Source organism: Arctopsyche grandis, chromosome 6 (assembly GCF_051622035.1).
Source record: "Arctopsyche grandis isolate Sample6627 chromosome 6, ASM5162203v2, whole genome shotgun sequence".
Taxonomy (NCBI): Eukaryota; Metazoa; Arthropoda; class Insecta; order Trichoptera; family Hydropsychidae; genus Arctopsyche; species Arctopsyche grandis.
In genome coordinates, this window is record NC_135360.1 from 12,467,429 (window position 1) to 12,488,722 (window position 21,294).

Below are 21,294 nucleotides of genomic sequence, written 5' to 3' on the forward strand. Positions count from 1 at the left end.
TCGCACAAATATGTTGTCAACGGCTCCTATATCTAGAGCGATATATCTGCTTAACAGGATTTCTGGTGAAATTGACCTCTTCAATATAAAATACATATACTAATCTGGTTGAGTGGTTGTTGAGGAATGCCAGTGGTTGATTTTGCCTATTATAAATATTAATGATTGTTATTACTTTATCTATGTTTTTTCTTTTTTTTATGATTTTATGATTTTAATGATGTTGTGTTAATATTGTTATTATTATAAGTTATTATTACTGTTATCATGTTATTATTACTGAATGACCGGCCACAGCGACGCGTTGGAGATCTCTGTAATGTCACTGTGGCTAATATGTTAAATAAATAAATAAAAAATAAAAAAAATATCGTCGTAATTCAAAACATTGTTGTAATTCAAAACATCAACGATGATCTAATTTTAGCTCAATCTCGCTCGTTAGCTTAATTTTGATATTTAATTTAAATTTTTTTTATTTCATTTTTATTTCGATATTTTGTACGCTACTGGTTTTAAAAGTTGGCCCAAAATCTTCGTTGGTTAAATATTTCCGAAGGGGGAAACACAGTAGTGTATCGTGACGACTTATAAGAAACAATAACAAGGTTTTTTTCGCTCGTAATTATAATATTTCTCTGGTTGTAATGCGTTTTGTCGTAATTCAAAACATTGTTGTAATTCAAAACATCAACGATGATCTAATTTTAGCTCAATCTCGCTCGTTAGCTTAATTTTGATATTTAATTTCAATTTTTTTATTTAATTTTTATTTCGATATTTTGTACGCTACTGGTTTTAAAAGTTGGCCCAAAATCGTCGTTGGTTTGGTGCGTACGGACCATTACTAGCCTATGATCTGAAGCTCCAACGGCCCAATCTTCCAACAAACTACTCCAAGGTCCGGGGTTTTCGACCTCAAACCCCAAATTATTGGTTCCCGAGAGAATGGCGGCTTCCAATGTCATGTTTGTGGGTTGGAAATCGGTTTGGGTCGAAGGCGATGTCATGGTTAGGAGGAACCAGTATAATCCGATCAATTTCCACATTCTATATCATATGTACACACAAAAATGGTAAAAGAACGTTAAAAATTGCAAGAAGATTTAACATATAATAAAAATAAATAAAATCCTGTAAATTCTAGCGTCGTATGAAATGTAACAAATAAATAAGAATAATTTTACAGTATCTTCCAATAGATTGCTTAATTTGAAATTATACCATAGATGCGATTTATATATTGGGGAAAACACAGAAGAGTACGGTAAACCCGTTGAGTCGATGAGTCAACATCGTGCCCACATGATATTGTCACGTTTCAGAGAAATACTTTCTCTTCTCTGAGATAAAATACATGTTTAACACAGGTGAATATGGATAATTGTCGAATATTTTGTTTTTCATATTTAAGATACTTTGCCAAATTTTTTGAGTGTTTTTTATACCTATAATTACAATGAGGCCTAATTTTTCACAAATATGGCATTATTATGATAAACGTAGGTATTATTTAATCTTTTGAATATATAATACAACGTATGTTTTGATTTCAGATTAAAAAAATAAATAAACCTTGATAAACCACTCATGTGTGGTCAATAAACCACAATAAATAAATAAAGAACACCGAAAAAAAAATACACAAGAGCCGTTTAAGGCGAAATAACCGTTACTCCAATCGTAAAAAATGTTCACGAGTTTAACTGTAAAAATTATAAATAAATTTAAAATTAATTATTATACCATTATTTAATTCATTGCATGCAATTACCTACACCTTAATACTTTCAGGTATAATATAATAACAAATAAAGTAAAACTACTTTTGTTTATACATCGATTTATCGACCAAAGAATTACTTCCTTTTATTTTACTGAATATGATTTAAGTAGCAACATTTTTAAACGATATGAGAAATGGAGATTTAACAAAAATAGCAACGTAATACATGAAAATCTTGAAAAATAGTTATACAAAAATACCTCAGTACAAAACACAACCAACTACTTTCACGAGCCACAACAAACTAATTTCTCCCGATCAACTTTAGTCACTTACATACACACAGCGTTCAGTTTTTATGCGAAAGAACATTTCGGTACATCAATCTTTTCTGTATGTGTAATAAATCATAACCAGTTGTTATATTATACATACATACTAGAATGAAAACGAAAAAAAGTTGAATCACCCGTAATACGAAGAGCTAACACAAAAAAAAAACACGAACAAAAATTGCTATAGAAATTATTTTATTGTAATATTATATCGAATTGCAATACAAATTTCAATTACATACTAAATAAAAAAATAAACATTTTTACAAATACACATACGTAAATATATACCTAAGTTATACCATGCAAATCATATGCAAAAAATACAACTATACTTATATTTTAAGAATTCCATTTAAGTGAAAAATAAGTGTCTTTTCAGATGGTCGTACATATTTGTATAATAGTTGTGGAAATATCGCATAATTGAAAACAGGATTTTATTATACTAGTGTGAAAGTGATGACCTCGTTGTTTTATACTTCCACTTTTGTAGGTCATCTCCTGATGACGATTTTGACGTATTGTTATACATACACAGCTAATTAAATGTACAAACATGAGATGAACTGATACAACAATTTTAATAATAACTAAATTTAAACATTTCCGTGCTTGCTTGTTATTGAATGCTAAATGTTTGACTTTTCCAACAATAGTTTTACTTTTTATAAGCCTCACATCATTGCCTGAAGCCATGTGAAATAGTAGACGTTGAGTTATTTTGTGTAAAGACATCTGCACTATAATGTTGTCAATTTACAATTAAATGATTATTAATAACAAAAATTAAATACATATTACTACATAGAATAGATCAACGTAATATTTTCGTTGTACAATATTAATAACAAAATAAGACTATTCACATACAATCGGTAACCACACATTTTAGAATAAATATTATACATTTCACAATATTAACCATAAAACTTAAAATCGGTAAAATAATATATAATTTTATATAAGTCCTTATAAAGAAAAATAATATCAATATGTACTTATTACAAATATTAAAATGAAAATACTGATCAATCGTCAAATACACATAATGCAAAATCTTAAAACTACATATAATATTTTACAATTTTACAACACATACATATATGTATATTTAAAAGTAAACCGTCAAATTCAAGTGCTCTGACGAATTAGGATTGTTAGGATCTGCAATGTCCAAACCACCGTTTTCAATCTGAAACAAATTCAATTATATATTACTTGTGAATATATGTATGTATGTACGAATGTATTTGTTAAATAAATAAGCCAAAATTCAAAATGCAAGAAATATTACCAACAAATTAGCTATGTATAAATTTACAACAAATTATAATATTGACAAAAAAAAAATTAGCAAAGAAGTGCAAGCTTGCATTGATAACATTAATTAATATATTATATATATTACAATACAAGTGCTTACAAGAGTTTTACCATTAAAACAACAATTTTGAATCAATGGACATAACACTGGCGTGCCGTGGAAATCTCCCTGTTTTTGTCGCACAGCCTTACTTGCGTGTGCGAGAGCAGGATGCAAGGGGATTAGGAGACGTCATACCGAGTCCCCTTGTATCCCGCTCGCGCATACGTACGTAAAGCTATGTGATAAAAACAGAGAGATTTTCACGGCACGCCAATGGTACATATGTACATATGTATATATATACATATATTAAGAAAGTACTTATTATAATCTTAATCAAATAATTAAGTAATTTTGGAACTTGTCTAGTATCGCCACGGACGTTTCACGCACAAAAATCCATTTACGTAGTACAACGGAATAGCACAATTCTTCATAAGCACTTTGCAGTTTATATAATTATAATAAAACACACGTTTAAGTAAGTGAATGAAATCAGTGTATGAGATAGAGAAGAAAGAGGAGTGCGACAGTGGAAAAATTTTGTGTGGTAAAAACAGACTTTGGGATCGTCATCGTCCCAGCTGAGTTTCTTCACCCTTGCTGGTATGGTGGCGGCCGGCCACGCGACCCCTGACCTGCCTCCCCCTGCGGTGGTCAAGTGGTTGCTCATGAGGGCCGCTTGGGGGCCTCCGGGGGGCAGCGCCCCCACTCCGGCGCCTCCGCCCCCTATCGCCATCCCAGGACCAGGAGACACCCCTCCGCGATGAGGAAACCGTTGAGATGCTCGCGCCATTATACCTAAAGAGCATCATATAAAAGTGCTTCATTCGCAAAGCGATAGATAAGTACATATACACAAACAAGCATTTTTACAGAAGAACATGCGGTAATTTACAGTCCTTATTATTTTATTAAGTTGATCATCATAGAATAGACACGGATTCTAGATCTCAAGTTAACTTAAATGAAGGATTCATTCATATTAATATTCATATATATATATATATATATAAATATATATATATATATATATATATATATATATATATATATATATATATATATATATATATATATATATATATATATATACATACATATATTCACATGCAGAGTTCACATTTTGCCAAAAAATCCATGTAAATACATATTTTAGTTTTTTCAGTCTTTGTACCATATAGTACATACATACATATGTACATATGTGTATATGTAGATACTATTGTACTAATAAAACGCGTCCTCTTCTAAAATTGTCCTATATTTATTTTATATATTAAATTTCCATCTATATATTTATCGTGAATATATCTCCCATTTCTTATGTACATATCTATTTATTTATTTATACAGGTATACACCCATATTTACTAACACGACATTCATTGTAAATTGGATTATTATTGAAGACCAATTACAAACGTCGACCACAAAACATCACAATCATTATAGAGACATATATGTATACATTTTTGCAACATTTTAAAATATCAACAAATTATGAAATGCTGTGAGCGAGAAATATGACAGGATTGCCAATTTGATAGAAGCGTTTCCAATTAAATCAGATAAATTGGCAAACTCTGAAAGGAAACGATCGACCTTGGAGTCACATATTCAAGGTCTGGCCAGCAATAAAGCCAGGGATAGAACCCGTGACCACACAGTCAAAAGAATTACAAGCTAACCAGTGATCTATTAATAAACGATACTTTACAAAATGTTGTCACCATTAATCGAATGCATGATAAAAAAGTGATCTAACGATGGATCACAATTGACTTTGCAGGCAATTTAACAAAAACATTGCTTTTACCTCGTGGCAGGGTATTTGGATGGCTGTTGCCATCCGAAAAAGCACCACCGTTGTGATCTGCGTCTTGGCCGTTGACGTTCAAACTGCTGCTCGAGTTTGCCAATATTGTGCTTGCTCCTGCGCTGACGCTCAGTAACGACCCCGAGGCTGCTCCTGCGAGACGAAACCACTATTAAATCAAGCAAATCGTCTTAATTTAAGTTACAAGCACGCGATGGTGTCGATGTGCATTTGAATAACCGTGTCGGCGACAGACCCAAAGCTCCAGTGAGGGCCGCCAAGTTATTGGAAGTACTGTGGTTCGATCCTGGCGCGTGGAGTCCTGTACCAGCACCGGCCACGTTATGAGGAGGAGGCAACTTTTCATGTTGTACAAATCCTGTTCCGACTTTATTACCACCGGATTTTGGACGTTTTCTGCAATGAAAATCTATTTTATTAATAATATTAATAATAATCTGTAACTTAAGTTTATTTGAAGGACACCGATTATGCCAATTGATGGTGTCTTTAGATGTAGAGCTATGTCAAAAGTCTACTCTACATATATTATATGTTGCATCACAATATTGTTTATACATACGTATCTGTATTTCAATACTAAGGCTTTTTAACATTAATAATTGGCCTAGCCGCCTAGTGATTTACGGTCAGTTGGCAGTGTTGCAGTATTAAGTTTAATGTCATGTATGAAATCTCGCAAATGCTTGTAATAATGAAACTATATACATATGTATGTACTACTGTATGTGTGTATATTCCAAAGATGTTCACAAGGTTTGTAGGTACATACATACATACATGAAAAATGTGACAAGGATGAAATTTTATTTCATTTTAAACATATGTTTGTATGTATGTACATATGTATATATAAAATTTCGAACATCTGGCACCTGAAAATTCTACCCATCAAGAGCTACCCACGCTAATTATCATATTAACGAGGACTCGAGTGCCAGATATTCCGTATGCCCGATTTTCGTGGCTACGCTTGTTGTGTGCGCGATCGCAATGTGCGAAATAATCCGTTTACCGTATATGTATACCAGGTAGGTCAAAGAGATAAGCCCCAGTGCGCCTTCCTGCCCAATTACAAACATCAAAATTTTTTTTATAGAGACATCTTTGGACAAATTTGACAAGCATTTTATATATATCAGCAAATTCCAGATGCTATAAACTCAAACTTTTGCGAGGGATAGGAAAGGTTGCTATTTTTTTGGAACCGTTTCAATGAAATCAGATAAATTGGCAAACTCTCATAGGAATCGATCGACCTGGAATCACACATCCAAGATCTGGCCATAGCACCGGTCCAGGGAATGAACCCATGACCACTCAGTTGAAAGCATTGCACTCAGTTGAAGTAATTGCTGACTACTGAGCTATGTTGATGGTATATGAAATACATAGAATACAATTAAAGTAAATCAATTGTTGCTGGTTAAATATCTAAACGAATTGCTTGTGAAAAGTTCTGTTTATCTTTTTAAAATTAAAATATACACATTATTATTGACTTGAGTAGTTGATATATTGAACTAATTTTTTTTAATATTATTTAGAAATTTTGGTAATATTACTTACACTTTATAAATATAGCCTATGAGTATTACGATGACGATTCCCAGCAGTCCTAGTATTGTGCCGAAGATTATGATCAGCAGCATGCTGTTTCCGCTGAAGGTGGCTGCATTAGTGACCGACATCAAAGCTTCAGAAAAATGAACAATTAAAGGGACCGATGTCTGAAAACAAAAAAAAAAAAACAATCAACATGTATAATACTTTCAATTAAACTAAAATTGAAATCGAACATCTATGTATTACTTGACGAGGTGGTGCACCGGTGTCTGTAGCCATTGCCACCACATGTACAATGGACGAGTTAACCAAAGATAATGCATTTTCACGTAAGAATATCTCTCCTTGGTCAGTTATATAAAATAAACTGAAATTAAATCAAAATTAGTCTGTGAAACGAGCGTTTAACATCATTTTTGGAGACTGAGCTGAACCTTGCATCGGCTCCTCGTAAAGTCAACATGACGACATCTCCTCTGTCGCCGTCAGCTGCTTCCACCTTACCGATGAGGATTGGCAAGCCGTTGGCTGCTTCGTCTAAATTAGGATTCACGAAGAACTCATATTGAGGGTATCGGAAACGTGGATCCCAATCGTTGACATTTAGAACGGTTATGTTGATAGTTGCAGTGTCATTCTATTAGATAAAAAATACAATTAGCATACATATTTTTACGTAAATCAAATGAAATTAAATAACGAAATAACAACAACATACAGCTAGTCCATCCGTGACCATCACTTGAAAGGTATACTTATCATCTACTTCATAATCTAGATTTTTTCTTAGAACTACTTCTCCAGCTGTATTGATAGCAAACTTTGTCAAAAATTTCCTATCAGATACAAAATATTTAAGAGCCTGAAACATATACAACACTTGTAATATGTATTCCACACTTCAAAAACATCAAATAATACTACACTTACTCTATCTCTAAGTCTATTCGTGTTTAATGTCATGAGGACGGAATTGATTGGTAGATTTTCCAATACAGTGGCGTAGTAATTTTTTTGTGAAAAATGTACAGGCTTTCTAGCAACTGATTGTTTACTGATCGTAAGCGTTGCTAGAGCATAACGATCAGGATTATCATATTGGGTCGCCTGTAAAATAACAAAAAAAAAATAATAGTAACAAACTCTTCTAAAATTTATAAGATGCATGGTAATAATCATACCCGAACAACCAAAGTGACCGGCATTAGTAAATCATCATCTAAAATTTCCCTGGCAACGGAAACTCTAGCACTTTCTTTATCTATATTAAAACTGGGATGATCTATATTGAAAGTATAAAAAAGAGCAGCGTTGATTCCAGTATCTTGATCGATGGCAGATATTTCTTTAGGCGAGATCATCACTTGAGAACCCTAAAATCAGCAAAAGCGCACATGTAAAACTTCATTCCAGAAAATTGTAAATATAATATCGTAATGAATTAATTACCTGACTGGCTCTATCTGGAAGAATAGCAGTATATCCATCGTCTAAAAACTTCGGATTTTGATCATCCGAGTCCAATACTTCAACGTAAAGTACAGTATCAGAAAAATTCGGCGGATTGCCTTGATCTTGAGCTCGAAGACCAATAGTAAAATTAGGAAGTGTTTCGAAATCCAGTGCTTTCCTCAGCACTAGAGTGCCTTCCAATGAGTTCTCGAACGTGAAATAGTCCTTAAAAAAGATTTTTTTCAATTAGTTTTACTAGCATTATAATTTAATTCCAAAATAATGTGTAATGACTGACTTGATAGGGTCCAGGTAAGACTTTGTACTCCACAGTCGAGAAAGGTCCTAGTTGATCTCGATCAGTTGCTTTCGCTGCATGCAGAGCACGACTACCAGGTGCTGTCAACTCAGCAACCCTCAACCGATATGGAGCGTTCACCCAAACTGGAGCATTGTCATTGGCGTCTGTAACTCGGATTGATACTGGGATTTCAAAACCCTGGAACCACCCCAAGATATATTGTAACAAAGTATATTGAGATTAGTTAAGATTCAGTTACATTTAAATACTAACAGGATCACTAGTTCTTTTTCTATCACAAATGACGTTTACATATACTGATGAAGGACCAAGAACACCTTCCTTGTCTAAAGGTCTAGCCAGAGTGAGGTTCTTGGAACCAGGTGCTATTCTTACAGGACTGTCAATTTCTTTCAAACTTAAAGCTATGTTACCTATTTGTTCATGTGGATCTCCGTGTATACCCAAAACACCTGAAAGTATAAATATTTTTCTTATTGTGGATAAAAGGAAATATGTAACAAATACGATATAAAATGGTGTAAAAAATATATTATTACCAACAATAGATCCAACCGCCAAATCCTCACTAACAAAAAAACTTTCCACTGAACCACCACTTTCCAAGTAGCATCTGCTGTCTTGAACTCCTGTTGACACAAAAGAAATGATTGAATTCCGTTTCCATGTCCAATCTGTATCAAAGCAATTGATTCGGCATAAAAGCTGCTCCTCCCTCCCGTTTTAATTGAATCGCAACACTTTCTACGAATTTCTTCGTATCAATTACGAAATAAAATCTCCAAACAATGCGGATAAGGTTTAAAACGGCGAACAATCGTGGAACAACGGCGACGACCCAGAAGCGCACACTTCCTCGCATTTTCCATGGTGTAATTTTCATTTTTCATCTGTCGCCAAGCCTCCGTGGACCCCGGAGACTATGTCGCAATTTCCTCAACGTGTGCAATTTTAATCGCTTTCCGTCACAAATGAAAAAATATCAGTGTCAATTTTACGTGCATTTCTACCACTTAGTTCGTATCATTCCGCGGACATGTTCTTTCATCAGAAATTTTACATTAATTAATAAGTCAATTTTATCAGTTAATGCGTGGTACAGGTAAAAGGTATGTTAAATTCTGATGTATTATACAACTTCATCAATTTCACAACTTCCTGTACAAATACACGCCATTTATTTGATCGCGTGATTCATTGAAAATGTTGGGTATTGTCTTTTAATAATCTAATGAGCACCACGTACTTAAGTTTAATATTACTTAATATACATTTGCAATACCCTCAATAATATTTTACTTTTATTTTTTAAGTACCTAAACAAACACATGTACATATGTAGGTAATATACATATTATACTATATTTTATCGTTCGGCATTGTAGTGAAGATTCTATGGTTTTCTTGAAATGTGTAGGATGGATTTTAGTGCTTACAAGTATTGCTTAAGACTGTTTGAACAATGATATCATATCAAATCTAAATAATCTGAGAAGAGGTAGCCAATAAAGATTCTAGTGCACTCAAGTCGTTGGTAGTTGGGATTAAAAACAAATATACTTCCCTCATTGTTAATCAATTTTTTCTCAAATTTATTTTTACCATGTGTCATTACGGAATTGCCCCATGGCGACACTTATGGCCAACTTTGTACAAATGTACTATACAGGGGCGTCATTTGGGGGGGGTGGGGAGGTCAGGGGTGGGCAGCCCCCCCCCCCCTTGATTTGAACGGGACTATCCACGTTGCTTAATGTATTATGATGAATAAAATGATATAATAAAATGGTATTGTAAATAAAATTATATTATAATAATAACTTTATATAATTTTATCTTTTTTAGTTTAAAAAAATGATAAAAAGAAATATTATAGTTAAAATTCATTTTAACTTATAACTTTTTATAATATAACACCCGCCCCCTTCCCAGAAAGTCATTCCTTACTGGTCAAAAATTTGGCCCCTCCTGGGAACAGCTGAAGTGACACCCCTGGAACTATATATATATATATACATTTATAATATTATTATAAATTTGAAACGAATGGTGAAAAATTAGAATAGGTGGTCAATTTGGTAGGAATGGTTTCAACAATGAAATCAGATAAATCGACAAACTCTGATAGGAAACGATCCACCTAGAGTCACAGACATACATATATCCAAGGTCTAGCCAGCAACACTGAATCAAGGCTCGAACCCGTAACCCCCCAGTTGTTGACATTATACGCTAACCACTGATCTATATTGCTGGTTAATGCAATTATCTTACTATTTAGCTGCGATATAGCATTTTTACTATTTTTAAATCAAAATTTAACATGGAGAAAGTAACGTTTGTTACGTTCATTTTTTAATAATTCACATTGCATTGATTTAATTTAAAGAAAATGAGAGTTTTCCCTAGCACGTGTCAAGTGAAAGTGACTGCCAAATACGAAAACGCATTATATATGCATATTTTAAATTTATGACGATCGATGCGGAATTCCATTGCAGGCGTGTTCACAACATCATAAAAAAAATGCAATTGCTTTTAAATATAAATTTCATCATACATTCTATACTGTATACCTATACTATAAGCAAATTTTCATAGTATGCGAAACGAAATTCCAATTTTTGAAACATTTTAGTGAAGTTTTCGTCGAAATATTAACAACGTCGGTACAGAATACTGATTATAATAAAGTGGTGTTTACATTTTTAAAAAGCTACTACTGATGAAGAAGAAAGTTGAGAAATTCTTGTATGTACATAGTGCTATGAAGCATTCGTCTGGCACGGCAGCACTGCTTGTCCACCGGCCTACGAACACAATGGACTGCGCAATTTATGTTCCAAACACTTCACTTCCTACTTCTTATCCGTTTTATTCCCCATAGGCGTACGATGAAACATCGCAAAGATATCCAAATTTAAATTACATCGATACATCTACCAAACCGTCACTAGTCTTCCTTCCAAATACGGACCTTCCCACTCATAAAACTAACGGATAGCACTTTCACAATTCTCCGTGTAAAATTTGTATGTAAACTTTGATGAAACCTTTCATGATATAACGTTTTGAAATAAACACGGTTCGACGACCACTTTGTATGATTCATTGTGGAGCAACGTAACTTTGTAGTTTCCAAAATATGTACATACTCATACATATCTGCCATACGAACATCAAACGACCGTTTAAAAAACATATGTACATGTGAATATGCTGGGATGTCACTGGGATGTTCGATCTAGTTAATTTCTCGCGTTCGAATGTGAAATCTAGAAATGGCGTTCATATTCGAATACATTAAGAAAACCGACGTTTCGGCAGGATGAGCACAGCCCAGTTTCGTAGAGTAGATTTGAGATCGACGGCGCGATACTGATAACCTGCGAAAATTGCTTCTCAAAACCGTAAAAGTTTTTCCAATTGTAGAAAGAAAACTGTTATTTAGAAGTATTTTTACATGATTCCAATGAATTTACTTAATTATGTATATATGTATCTAAGGACAACAACAGTTACATACATACAGATTCACACCTGTTCGATTTCTTAGCAGTAAAATATCTACCAATGATCCCACGATATACATACAAATACATAAAGGTATAATTATATATGATTGCACGAGAGTTCATTGACTGGTAGTTTAGTTCACTAGCCCATATATGCAAGCTAGTTTACGAAATAACGATACGAAGTGCCTGCAGTGCGCCACTTGGAAAGTCTCCCCTTTTCCTGTCTACAAACCAAAGCGTATATAGATCGTATCAAAAATAGAGGGTTGAAGTATTTGAATATTTATAAGGTATGAAGGCTTTCTGTTAAAGTGGTGCTTAAATTTGATTCAAAGTTGTGCCAGTGAAGACTGATAAATGTAATACTCTCAAGATTGTTTTGTTATCTCGTACTATTCTTATTTCTTTTTCTGTATTTTCAATTATTTAGGACCAGATACTTTAATTTTTTCGGCTAACCCAAAAACTCACATATGTATCTACATTGAAATACGGATATGGAACAACAAGAAGACGAAGAATCTTGTGTAATAAAAATTAAGTAGATCTGGATATCCTAGGCTGTCGACATTTCGAAGACAAGTTTGTAGTGATAAATATTTTGATTTTACACTTAATGCACATACATATGTATATTTGTCACAAACGTCACCTGTAATTCACTTTTTTTAAATCAGATGTTGATGTCGGTAGTGTGTTCAACACTAGATTACGACAATTGTTCTATTTGTTGAATTGCTAAATTCAACATGCTGTTTTAATTTTGTTAATTATAACAATATTAGAAACTACTAACCTACTATTACTAGCCTAGTACTATTTGATCTGTGTTAAATATCTCGGTATTTAAAAAGTAGAAACTTAAATCAGGTTGCAGTCTATTATTTCTTACTAGCTGTACTGGTATACTGCCTCATTTAATACCTTGATTATATTATGATTTTGGTTCATGTGAGAGTTATGATAATTAGATATGTCTTTGCTTTATTTCTACAATATAAATAAGTATGATTATCATGAACTTATATTTTTTTTAAGACTGAAGTAAAATCTAGAATTTAAGAAGTTGAATTATGTTTTAAGAAAGTCATTGATTTAATATAACAATGAAAGAATATCAGAATTTATTGGGTAAATTTTAATTGATCCCGACCTTGAAGTCTGACCAGCAACACGGCAGAAATACTCAGAATAAACTCTCAACGAGGTCAACCCAAGGCTTGAACACGGGTGTCTCTTAGTGTTTATACTGCTGGCTATATACCCAGAAGAAGTTATAAAGAGCACATAAATCAGTGAAGATCCACCTAAAAGATTCTACATAGCATGCTTTGATTATATATTAGAATTATAGGCAAAATATACATAGGGTGTTATGAAGCTAAGTGTAAAGCCGTAAAGGGTTTATAGCTCAAATACTTTAGAACATTTTACAATAACAGAACAGAACAAATACAAGAACAGCCACACATACCTCAGTTTAGTCTTATGATTTTTTTTTTAAATATTTTTAGTAAAAACATCAAAATCTCACAGTTAATTGCTAATAATGTCCAATTATTATTTTTTTTTGTTTTTATAATGTTTATTCAATCAAATAAAAACAAATGCAACCATCTGTGTCAACAGAAAAAATATTAAAGGCACAGTAAGTTTTCAAAAATTTGTCAAGCAGGATAAAACTGATATTTTTTTGCATTTAAATTATAAATTTTTTTTTAAACCTTTTTAAAAACATTCCTACTTATTGCCCTTTCTTCCAAGACATGCAGATATGCAGATGTCTTGCCAATTATCAGAATTAAGGTGTAAAAACCCAATTGAAGGAGCGCGCCGAACAAAGGCGTCATTCACAACGACTTTAATGTTAACTTCTAATGTCAAATAAAACAATTTTTTTTGTAAAATAATTGGACGCTTAAAAGAGTGAAAGGGACATGTTAAAGGGACGGTTAAAGGGACGGCAAGATTCCAGCCTCAAAGAGCTGGCAGTCTCAGAGAGACTCTCTACAATATGTAGGAAAAGGATTCTTTCATACTTTGGCCATAAAACCAGGAAGAATGTGGATTGTTAGGAGAGGCTGGTAGTCACCGGAACGCTGGAGGGCAAGCGAGAGGACGGGAGAGGAGAGGAGCGAGAAGACTTAAACAACTTGTCTATTTGGAAGTCAACTTAATTGATTAGTTTCACTTTTGTTAACTTTGAACAATTCGATCGGCGACCTTGAATGTGTATTCTATTTGGAATACCATTAATTTTGATTTAGTTCTTCGATCCACGGTCCACATTAGTGTTAGGATGACTTTTGCAACAGCAATGTCGTAGTTTCAGAAGCGTGACAAGCACGCAGCGTAACTGTCTAATGACAAATGCCGAGCAAATTCGATGAACTTGGAATATAATCGCTAAGTCCCGTGCCTAACATGGACCATGCTCGTTCACCCGTACGCCAATTGTACATAGAGTCGACGTTTCGGTCGAATTATTTGCCTTCTTCTTATGTGAACCAACAATGAGCACCTGTCGACTGTCCTGCGTAGAAAGCAGCTGTTTGTTGGAAGAACTTAACGGCAATACGCTTGACACGCTTGAACCAAGACCTAGAACAATAGTGCACGCATCGAAGAAAATTTGACCGATCACATTATTTATTTATTTTAAAAATATATAAGTATAACAAACATAATAAAAATACATACATACATATAGCATGTAACAGAAATATGTATATAAAAAAAAAAGTTATATCGTGCTAAGTATGTAAAATGTGCTCGACCACCTCAACATAACTGACATTGAAGAGATCCAAGGAATTTGCCAGTAAAGTTAAGGAACACAACAGCTCTCGAGAGGGGCGAGTTCATGAGCACGTTTATTCTAGCCCTAATGGGCAACAAGATCTCGTGTTTTCATAAAACCCTATGATTTTCAGGGGCGAAAAATTTTTGTTTCTCCAGGATAGGGTGATTGTGAATCTCTCCCCTTAATAATTTTATGAAATTCTTCCCAAGAAATAAATCTCTTCGCTTTGCCAAGGAGTTGAACCCCAAAGATCCCAAGACGAAGCCACTATGGAACAGATATGGATAAAATCCAATTGTCTTTGGACTCGTTCCAACATCAGGAAGTAACAATATTTATAGGGTGACCATATAGTAGAGCCAGACTCATGCACACTGCGAAGTAATGTACAATATATGTAAGTAAGTGACGAATGGCAGCGCGCCCTAGATCTGTCGAATTACGGATCACGAATCCTAGGATTTTTGTTGCACTATCACAGATATTCCCAATGGGGATGTTGAAACTCCAACTACTTTCAAAAACGATTCCCAGATCTGATATAAATAATACTTTTAAAAGAAGAGAATCGTGAAATTTGTACGGATACTCAATAGGGAACGTGAACGAGAGTAAGAAATGACCCGAAAATTTAGGATATTGAAGAGCAGTTCATTGATATTAGCCCATTCAAAAATATTATTTAAATCCTCCTGCAAATAAAGAGCGTCGGGTAAATCAATAATTCTCCTGTAAGTTTTTATCATCTGCATGAAATAAAAATGTGGAATGGCGAATTGATAAATGGATATGTCAAAGGGAACACGCCGTATTGCAGATAATTTTTCAAAACGTTAAGTGGATTGATTGAAATCTGGAATTCCATGTCAATAAGCTATCCGTAGCATTATGAAAGTATCGGAAACATTGACAAAAAAACGATACAGATAAGAGTCGCCAGGAGAACAAAGGCGTTTCTCGAATAAACAGTCGTTCATAATCGAGATCGGTTCGTTTTGAGCTGATGATGGGGGTCGTGGGAAAGTACGGCAGAATCAGAGGACCAGCCCCATCCGTCCGTGGGAATTATATTATATCTCCGCATAACAAATCATCGGTTATCGCCGACATCAGTGTCTCGGTCAAGGGAATGCATTCCGCCAGACACTTCTCTCAGAGCTAATCATCGCTAATTGTTCTTCCGAAATTTTCTTACGTTCGTGTCGAACATGTGTATGTAACTTTTAGGCGAAAGATGAACGTGCGTAGTGAAAAAATTGCCATTTCTCAACTTACGAGCGCATCACGTAACAATTGCATAAAAGAGCAGTCGTTAGGCAAATTATTGTTGAGAGAGCCAGTGAACAGAGAGTCGCTTTATCCAACTGGGCACAATATGAAACGCTTTCCTTTTTTCCGTGCGAACGAAATTGGCAAACCCTTTCCCTCGTTAGGTCTGCTCTGGTCATCAGAGATGTTACTACATAAAGGCGAATGAAAAAATTGGCATTGTCAAACGAATTTGTCACAGAATCGTGACTAATACTATTTAGAATGTGTGTTTTTGAACGTGCATGCACAGATCCAAGAACTCGAAAAGGACACCTGCTTTGGATACGGTTGAGTGCGCGACTATACGGACACCACTGACCGTACTTCCGTTCCTCGACAAGTGAGCTGGACTTTGAGTGTGTGCTACAACAGTGGATAGACTAACCCTTGACCATATTTCCTATTCACATAATATGTGTGTACGAACGTATGAAGGTCTTCAATTTTAAACGAGTATTATATACCGAAGTCAGTTACAACGATGGTTCAACGGTAAAAGCATCCTGTTTATATACATATGTACGTACATACATATACTACTAGTGTTGTACCCGATGAAATATCATCTTATGTATATTAAGTTATTAAATAATAAAAAAAATCAAAAGAAATGTGTCGGTCCTGTGTTCGATCCGTAGGCGGTCGAATTTTTTTCAAATACCTTTTAAATATATTTAATTTAATATTTATATTTTATTGTTTAAAAAAAAACTAACTACCTTATGTACATATAAACAATATAAAATAGAAAAATGAATGAATGAATTAATTAATTAAATAAATTTTCAATTACATGGCGCTAAATGATCAGAGACTTGCCTAAAGGAAACATTAGTAGCAAATAGTACATATAGAAGTTTTTTTCTTTCATTATTATATTTATATCAAGCGAGCAGCCGCCAGCTCGCACAAACTCCATCAACGCGAATTGGATTTCAATTAATTCGTTAGATTGTTAGGCACCGGAGTTTTTTAATGTTTGTAATTAATTGTCTAGGAAGGCGTATTGGGGTTTACCTGTAAGGCCTTCCTGGTATATATGTACATATGTATCTATGTAAAAAAATAGAGATGCTAGACAAAATTAATCTAACCTAACCATGGTTTGAAGTCTAACTTATTCGAATCATCTACATAATCAGCAACATAACTCAGTGGTTAGCGTATGGTGCCAACCAAGGCCGCCGAGAGGAATCTCGGGCTCTGGGAGAAAATAATTCCAGGCCCTATGAAAAACTAAAAAAAAAGATCTTTAAGATGTATTTTTAAAATATCAGAATTGTTAGAAAAATAAGAAAGTATGTAATAATCGAATAATAAAGTATGATATAACAGGCCCGACACGGGGCCCCTCGAATATTCTGGGCCAACAACTGAGGGATCACGGTCTCGCGCCCTTATCCAGTGTTGCTGACCTGACCTTGGTGTATGTATGTACATATGTATGTGACTCTAGGTCGGTCGTATCGTATCAGGGTTTGGCAATTTATCTGATTTCATTGTTGAAACGGTTCCTACCATTTTAGCTACCTACCTCAATTTGTCACCATTATTTGATCTTAATTTCAAATCTAATATATAATTTCGAAAGAGACTTTGTATGTATGTATGTAATCGAAAAACAAATCAAAGTTTCTATGACGATGATTCGATATGGTTGAGTATTATTTTTTTTTCGATTCAAATAAATTTAATAAAAAAACAAATGAATATTTACTATTAGATTCGCCATGTTTAAGCTGTATATATTGCAAATACTGAGCGAAGCCGGGTTAAACAACTAGTTTATGGTATTATACATTTATATACATATGTTAAATATGTACAAAGTTGGTCATAGTTGCTATATATATATACCTACATATAATACGTACAAAAAGTTTCAAAACAAAACAAATACGGAACGCTATTTTACCTCGATTCGTTTGAGAAGTATGTTGATATCATAAAATCTTAACATTTATTTTACGCATAATAATTGTTTTTAATTAAGAATTATATAAAAATCAAACATTTAGACGCACTAGCCTAGTTTTGCCACGTCTCGTTTGCACGTCGCGAGTCACATGTATTCCGTATTGTTAAGTGATTTTTTCTTCACATTCTTCACTAATTATACCCAAGTGTGTTCTCGATGCGATGTTACGAATCAAATTTGTGCCAGTTTAATATTAAATATAAATTTATATATGTATAAGGAAAAAGAGCTTTCCCCGAGGATTCGCAGAGTGTGACGAACACGTCGTTGCGATCGCGACGGTGACAAGCCCTCGAGATAACCAGACAATCGTACTTAATTGTACATCAATTAAGAACTTTCCAGATTACTTACATCTGGAATACGTACGTACATACATGAACATTCTTGCGGTGATCATACGACAATTGCATTCCTAAGTGAACGATAAAAATGATAGAAATACGTGTGACGGGAATTGCACAAGATAAATCCCACTGTCGAGCGAAAGCTACGTAAGATTTATGAGCATATGTCATACGTGCATATCCTCATTGCGGAGAAAAATAGTCCACATTAAACACATAAATATGAGTTATTAAAAATTGCCAACAAAAAAAAAACACTTCAGTCTTTTTATTCATATAGAGATTAAATTAAATTAAATTAAATTCAAAAGCGAACTTCTTCGGTTTCGACACTTTAACGACCTTAACCTTTTTAGAGAAAATCTTTATTCATATTAATGAAAAGAGTTTTAAAATAAAAACGGCCTGCTATAATTTTCGTTCTATTCGACCAATAAAGGTGCATACATAAATTTTTTTGTGAATATTAGATTTATAACAAAGTGGTAGTTAGATTTATATCAAAATTTTACATAAAGTTCAATGCATTCAAACAAGTATGGAACGCTGTATACTCGAAATAACGAGAAGAGATAGGAAGCGGAATACGTGGGTGAGAATTATAAAAAGGATAGTACTCATGACATAGTGGACAGAGTTAAGGGATTGAAATGTCAATGGCGAGTCACGAAGCTTGAAGAACGGACGAAAGAAGTGCTCAAATGGTACCCTAGAGAATGTAAAAGGATGCAAGAAAGGACACGGGGGAGATGGGTGGATGAAATTAGAAAAATGTGTGGGTTGATATGGATGAGAGTTGCGCAAAACAGAGACGAATGGAAGCGTGTTGGAGAAACCGAATGGCTTTAAATGATGGTGATGATGATGATGTAATCATGGATATACAGTCAAATTTCATATTACGCGCTAGATCTGTCCCATAAGAAAATTGAAAAAAACAAGAAGGGAAATGAAAAATAATAAAATTGTAATTTTAATTTTATTTTTTTTACATTTCTAGCGCCTTTTTGCTAAATCATGAAATTGTAACATTAAAAACAAATGCTGATTATTCTATGTATCGAATAGGATTATTAAAGCGCGAAATTTTAAGATGTTTATTTAAAAAAATATATTATATATACATATTAGAAAAAAACATTTCATATGATTTGGTCGTCAATAAGTAAAACTTTTGTTCAAGAAAATTTTAGCTGGGAAATGAAAAATATTTTTTTCATTTTCTTTAAGTGAGACATATTTTTAAATAGATCGTTGATTGTCATTTGAAAAAACCGGTAGATCCGGCCGGTTGACAACACTGTGAAAAACAATCTTATTCGAGGAATGCATTAAAATGGGATCATTTGTATGCAGACTTGAACAATGTCGAATCAATCTGATTTCGTAGTAAAAAATGTTCGAGAAAATCTTAATAAATATTAACCCTAAGTATGTATGTATTATATACAAATCATGCGATTTGAATCCCGTCAATTTTCCGATAAAATAATATTTAAATATTGTATAAATAAAATAATATGTACCTACCTGTGTATGATTGATTTTTTTGCGTTTGAATGAAACTTCCTTAAAAACAAACGAAAAAAGCTAATAATAAAATAAGCAGATATAAATGAATTCATTTGAATTTTTGTTGTTTAATTTCCACTATCAAAAGCATTATAATTTAAAATGTGTGTAACAGTATTTATATATGCAAAAAATTAAAAATAGAAATTGAAAATGTACGTACAATGTACAAATAATAACTTCCGACACATGTTGTAATATCAACTCAAAATTTATTTAAATAAGTAAAAGTTGCAAATAAAAAATAAAAAATCTCTTCCATTCTTCATATGTAAACATATATACATATACATATATTATATATACAATATGTATGTATGTATGTACAAATTTCGTTTGTATTAAAAAATTAAAGCATCACTGTTCCGTGACGATGTATGTATGTGTCATTAAATATTTTAACCCTTTCACTCCTATCATGTTGTTACATTGACAGTAAAAAACAAACAAGACACTCACCTTGTACTCTTAACGCCTTCGTGAATACTAGTAGGATGAATATTTTAAGCGAGAACGAAAGAAGGGAATGATACTCTCTAAAGTCCAAAGCCATGACTATAGGTCTTGCTGTGATCATGTTTAGTTCTTGCCGATGGACTTTGTTGTTATCTCTCTGTTAAAATATTCACATCTGACATCTTAAAAACGTCGTTTTTCTGTGCTATATATATCTGTAAGAAAATTATCGTTTGGATTATTGTTATTTTAAACAGAAGATAGATATTTAATTGAGCGTGCTCTACTCCGATTTCAGACGCGAAAAGTGCAATTATATAAATTTCTAAAATGTTAACAGCAATAAAACAGACAATTATCAAAGAGTTTCAATTGCAAATTTAACCGTATCGCCACCATAAAAGAACAATATACAAAAAAAAAAAACAATCGTTTAACACTATGGGAATATGGAAGTGAAGTCGAAGGAGTCAAATTGCGCCGACAATGAAACACCCAGTGCCGATTGTTAATTACAATTATTCATTTTTAGTGAAAGAAATTACGGAAAAAGTAGAAATTGCCGTTTTGCATTTCTTTGAAGTTAATTAACTTCCGACAAATACAAACGAAATTGCAAAATATTATGGACTGACGATCGGCGACGCAACCACTTCACAGTTTATTGAATTCGAGTTTTATTGAAATGTTAATCGCTGA

The 21,294-nt window shown here is 33.4% G+C and overlaps 1 protein-coding gene across 1 annotated transcript; it reads right to left on the reverse strand.

The window, feature by feature from the left end:
* Positions 1–3,175: 3,175 nt before the first annotated feature.
* Cad96Cb (protocadherin Fat 4-like Cad96Ca) lies at positions 3,176–20,716 on the reverse strand. Its single transcript, XM_077431890.1, has 15 exons — positions 20,599–20,716; positions 9,150–9,239; positions 8,863–9,062; positions 8,587–8,787; positions 8,286–8,513; positions 8,018–8,209; positions 7,767–7,943; positions 7,555–7,698; positions 7,271–7,473; positions 7,083–7,203; positions 6,840–7,000; positions 5,506–5,666; positions 5,250–5,402; positions 3,993–4,231; positions 3,176–3,256 (listed from the first exon to the last, which is right to left on the reverse strand). Exons 1-15 carry the CDS (start codon positions 20,714–20,716, stop codon positions 3,176–3,178), a joined length of 2,469 nt encoding a protein of 822 aa, XP_077288016.1.
* Between the last annotated feature and the right edge of the window lie 578 nt (positions 20,717–21,294).

Coding starts and splice junctions, on each gene's coding strand:
- Cad96Cb (XM_077431890.1), bottom strand. CDS start 20,716: ATGATCACAGCAAGACCTATAGTCATGGCTTTGGACTTTAGAGAGTAT. Junction 9,240..20,598: donor GAAGGCGTTAAGAGTACAAG/GTGAGTGTCTTG, acceptor TTGTGTCAACAG/GAGTTCAAGACAGCAGATGC. Junction 7,474..7,554: donor TGGTCACGGATGGACTAGCT/GTATGTTGTTGT, acceptor TTTATCTAATAG/AATGACACTGCAACTATCAA.